This window comes from Seriola lalandi, unplaced genomic scaffold (genome assembly GCF_002814215.2).
Source record: "Seriola lalandi dorsalis isolate HSWRI2012SDOR001 ecotype SW California unplaced genomic scaffold, Sedor1 jcf7180002054977, whole genome shotgun sequence".
NCBI classification, from domain to species: Eukaryota; Metazoa; Chordata; class Actinopteri; order Carangiformes; family Carangidae; genus Seriola; species Seriola lalandi.
Genome location: NW_019525527.1, coordinates 16,062 through 20,055, shown reverse-complemented (window position 1 = coordinate 20,055; position 3,994 = coordinate 16,062). Strand labels below are relative to the sequence as shown.

The window sequence follows — 3,994 nt, the reverse complement described above, 5'->3', positions numbered from 1 at the left end:
CGATTCATTGAGAAAGAGCATAAATACTAACTCTGTACTCCTGATATTCCTGTGTACAGTGTTCCTGCTTCTACTTGGAAAGTGCATTATTTCTGGAAGCTTCGGGCGGCGGGGGGAAGGTCAAAGGAGCATGATATCGATCCTGACCAGCTATTTCAACAGACTGGCTCCTGACTGATGTTACTAGAGCTCCAGAGAGAAGCCTGAGAGAGGAGGTGTAAAATTACACTGAGATGGTTTTTGGTTCTTATGGATCAACATCTTCACACCACAAAGTCTCAAAGTCCTGAAACAGTAAAGAGAAACCTTAAACTGTCTGACAACAACAGGAGGGTGACAGTCACATCCTGATCATCCAGACACATTTGACCAGTGGAGAACTGGTCTGACTGGTCGGGTGGAGAGGACTGGTTCATACATCAGTGAGTTACAGGAATCAGCAAGGATCAGGTTTCAATCTGAGATTATCTGACACAGTTACTTTACAAATTAAGACTTTTGCACATAAAATACATAAAGAGATTAAAAAATAATTTGCTTCATTAGACGAAACGACCCAACAGTAAAAATATCAAACATGTCACAGTTCAAACTGAAAACTGAAATGAGTTTCTGTTTCCTTTGTAAGTACTTTAATTTTCTTTTAATAATTTTCATTTATTTCTAATTATTCTGAAGTTTTCTACTGTGGGTTTGTTTCACTTTGAGCTCTGGGCGTCTGTGACGACATTTCTCACTATTTTCTGAGTCAGGCAGTTAAAGTGGAGACTGAGGCTGTTTACAGCAGCACTGAGTCACACATCTTTAGCTTTAACACAGATGTGTATAAGAGACAGGTCTTCAACAGCTTGAGAGACTGGGACAGAAACAAAAACCAGTTCTTCTCTCAGAGACTTCCAGTCTTTCCTCTGGACTTTGGCTTTCAACATTAAATCTCTGTCTCAGGATTGAACCAACAACCTCAAAACTTCCGGGGAGTCATAGACCACCTTTGAAGTTCGCAATTTCAAATTGCACATGAAGCATGTTAATGCAGACTTTTCAAACAAACTGTGAAAATGTTTTAGTTTGAACTGAATCGACTCAGTCGTCCTCAGATTCAAACAAAACACAAAGATTAGCAGTGACGCTTTTATTGTGAAAAGACAAGAAGGAAGGAAGGTAGGTAGGTAGGTAGGTAGGTAGGTAGGTAGGTAGGTAGGTAGGTAGGTAGATAGATAGATAGATAGATAGATAGATAGATAGATAGATAGATAGATAGATAGATAGATAGATAGATCATCAAAATCTTTACTAATTTATTAATGAATAAATCTGAAAACTTGAACTATGTGTTCAACAGTGAGAACATTTCTCTCTCTGCTACATTCAACACAGAGACACTGAGGAACCAGGATTAAACCAGACTCCAAACCCAGGATACAGAGGTTCAGTGAAGGTGGTGTTGAAGGTGTGGAGGTGGATCAGTTTGTTAGAGGAGACTCTGTAGAAGGACAGAGAGCCAGCAGGACAGTCCACATACACTGCTACTCTGTTAGAGACAGAGGAAGAGGAGGAGGAGGAGGAGGAGATAGATGTTTCTCTGTCATTGTGACAGACAGAGTAACCAACAGCAGAGCAGTTCAGACTCCAGGACTGATCGTTCCTTCCAAACTCACAGTCTTTACTGTTTCCTTTCCTTCTGATTCCTCTGTAACTCAGTGATATAAAAACCCTTCCTCTGCACTCGACCTCCCAGTAACAGCGACCAGTCAGACCAGTTGAACACAGCAGCTGAGGCCATGGGTCAAATCTGTCTGGATGATCAGGATATGACTGATCCTCCTCCACATGTGTCACCTTCCTGTTGTTGTCAGACAGTTTGATCCTTCTGTTCACTGTGTTTATGTTAATGGTGAGTTCACAGGAATCTGATGGAGAGAACAAGACACAGCTGCAGTTATTGATCATCTGATCAGTTATTGACAGTTTGATGATGACTCCTGACATCAGCGATGTGACAGTTTGAAGATTGTTGAATGTGCTGCTTTGTTTTCATCAATCACATTAAAAACACACTTACACTTCTTCAGACCTGGTGTCAACCATCGGACTCCACCAGGCTCCGCCCTGAAAGGAGGAGGGGGGTCAGACCAGCACGTTCTCTGTCAGCATGCACACATGGACATTACATGGCTCTCATACACAGACTGTTTGATTACTGTGTTCAGATGGAGGCTTGTGTGTATGGATGTACATTGACCACAGAGAAACAGGAAGTGGAGTCTTCATCTTTAATGATACAGAGCAGGGAGGAGACATGGAGAAGATACTTCATCACCTTGTCTAATACTAAAGTCTGCAGATGTGTATAAGAGACAGGTTGAATGTGCTGCTTTGTTTTCATCAATCACATTAAAAACACACTTACACTTCCTCAGACCTGGTGTCAACCATCGGACTCCACCAGGCTCCGCCCTGAAAGGAGGAGGAGGGTCAGACCAGCACGTTCTCTGTCAGCATGCACACATGGACCTTACATGGCTCTCATACACAGACTGTTTGATTACTGTGTTCAGATGGAGGCTTGTGTGTATGGATGTACATTGATCACAGAGAAACAGGAAGTGGAGTCTTCATCTTTAATGATACAGAGCAGGGAGGAGACATGGAGAAGATACTTCATCACCTTGTCTAATACTAAAGTCTGCACCTGCATAAAGTCCCTCCTCTATCAGACAGTGTGTGTGTCTGCAGCAGGCCTCTCCATACCTGAGAGTGTCCAGTCTCCAGTCTGGATCCTCCAGTCCAGCAGACAGAAGCTTCAGTCCTGAGTCTCCTGGATGATTGTAGCTCAGGTCCAGCTCTCTCAGGTGGGAGGGGTTGGAGCTCAGAGCTGAGGCCAGAGAAGCACAGCCTTCCTCTGTGACCAGACATCCTGACAGACTGAACACACAAAACAACACACAGGAACCCTCTGTCAACACCTGGTGTTAAACTGTCATCAGATAAACAGGTTGATGGATCCTGACCTGAGAGTCTCCAGTGTACAGAGTGGACTCTCCAGTCCAGCAGACAACAGCTTCACTCCTGAGTCCTGCAGGTCGTTGTTACTCAGGTCCAGGTGTCTCAGACTAAAGGACTGGGAGCTGAGGACTGAGGACAGAGCTTCACAGCTTCTCTTTGAGAGGTTACAGCCACTCAGTCTGAAGAGATGATCATAAGGAATTAAAGAAGAAAGGAAGTTATTTTCTCTCCTGTTGAAAAGACAGAAGTGTCTTTATATAATGATGAATAAATCAACTCTCTCTACACTTACACAGCTTTGTTAGAGACTTTGATCAGTGGCAGCAGCTTCAGAAGAGCCTCCTCTGAAGCAGAGTATTTCTTCAGGTCAAACACGTCCAGATCTTCTTCTGAGGACAGTAAGATGAAGACCAGAGCTGACCATTGAGCAGGAGACAGTGTATCTGTGGAGAGACGTCCTGATCTCAGGGACTGTTGGATCTCCTCCACTAGAGAACAATCATTCAGTTCATTCAGACAGTGGAACAGGTTGATGCTTTTCTCTGCAGAGGGAGTCTCTTCAATCTTCTTCTTGATGTACCGGACTGTTTCCTGATTGGTCTGTGAGCCACTTCCTGTCTGTGTCATCAGACCTCGTAGGAGAGTCTGATTGGTCTGAAGTGAAAGACCCAGGAGGAAGCGGAGGAACAAGTCCAGGTGTCCGTTTGGACTCTGTAAGGCCTCGTCCACAGCTCTCTGGTAGAAGCTTGTCTCTGCAGATTTATCTTGTCTTGGTTCAGACTTCTTGGAGGTTGATTGTTCTTCTGACATCAGATTGAGTCCAGACTTGATGAAGGTCAGCTGGACATGAAGAGCAGCCAGAAACTCCTGAACACTCAGATGGACGAAGCAGAACACCTTGTCCTGGTACAGGCCTCTCTCCTCTTTAAAGATCTGTGTGAACACTCCTGAGTACACTGAGGCTGCTCTGATATCGATGCCACACTCT

General features: G+C 44.1%; 1 protein-coding gene across 1 annotated transcript in view; it reads right to left on the bottom strand.

Moving 5' to 3' along the window:
* Window positions 1-1,276: 1,276 nt before the first annotated feature.
* Window positions 1,277-3,994, bottom strand: part of LOC147817277 (uncharacterized) — a 2,882-nt gene continuing 164 nt past the window's right edge. Inside the window, exons 2-6 of the mRNA XM_087171143.1 lie at window positions 3,299-3,992; window positions 3,012-3,185; window positions 2,752-2,925; window positions 2,063-2,109; window positions 1,277-1,910 (exon numbers count right to left, since the gene is read on the bottom strand). Of these exons, the coding sequence (XP_087027269.1) occupies window positions 1,369-1,910; window positions 2,063-2,109; window positions 2,752-2,925; window positions 3,012-3,185; window positions 3,299-3,992 (1,631 nt within the window). The 3' untranslated portion in view covers window positions 1,277-1,368. The remainder of the gene's footprint in view (window positions 1,911-2,062; window positions 2,110-2,751; window positions 2,926-3,011; window positions 3,186-3,298; window positions 3,993-3,994) is intronic.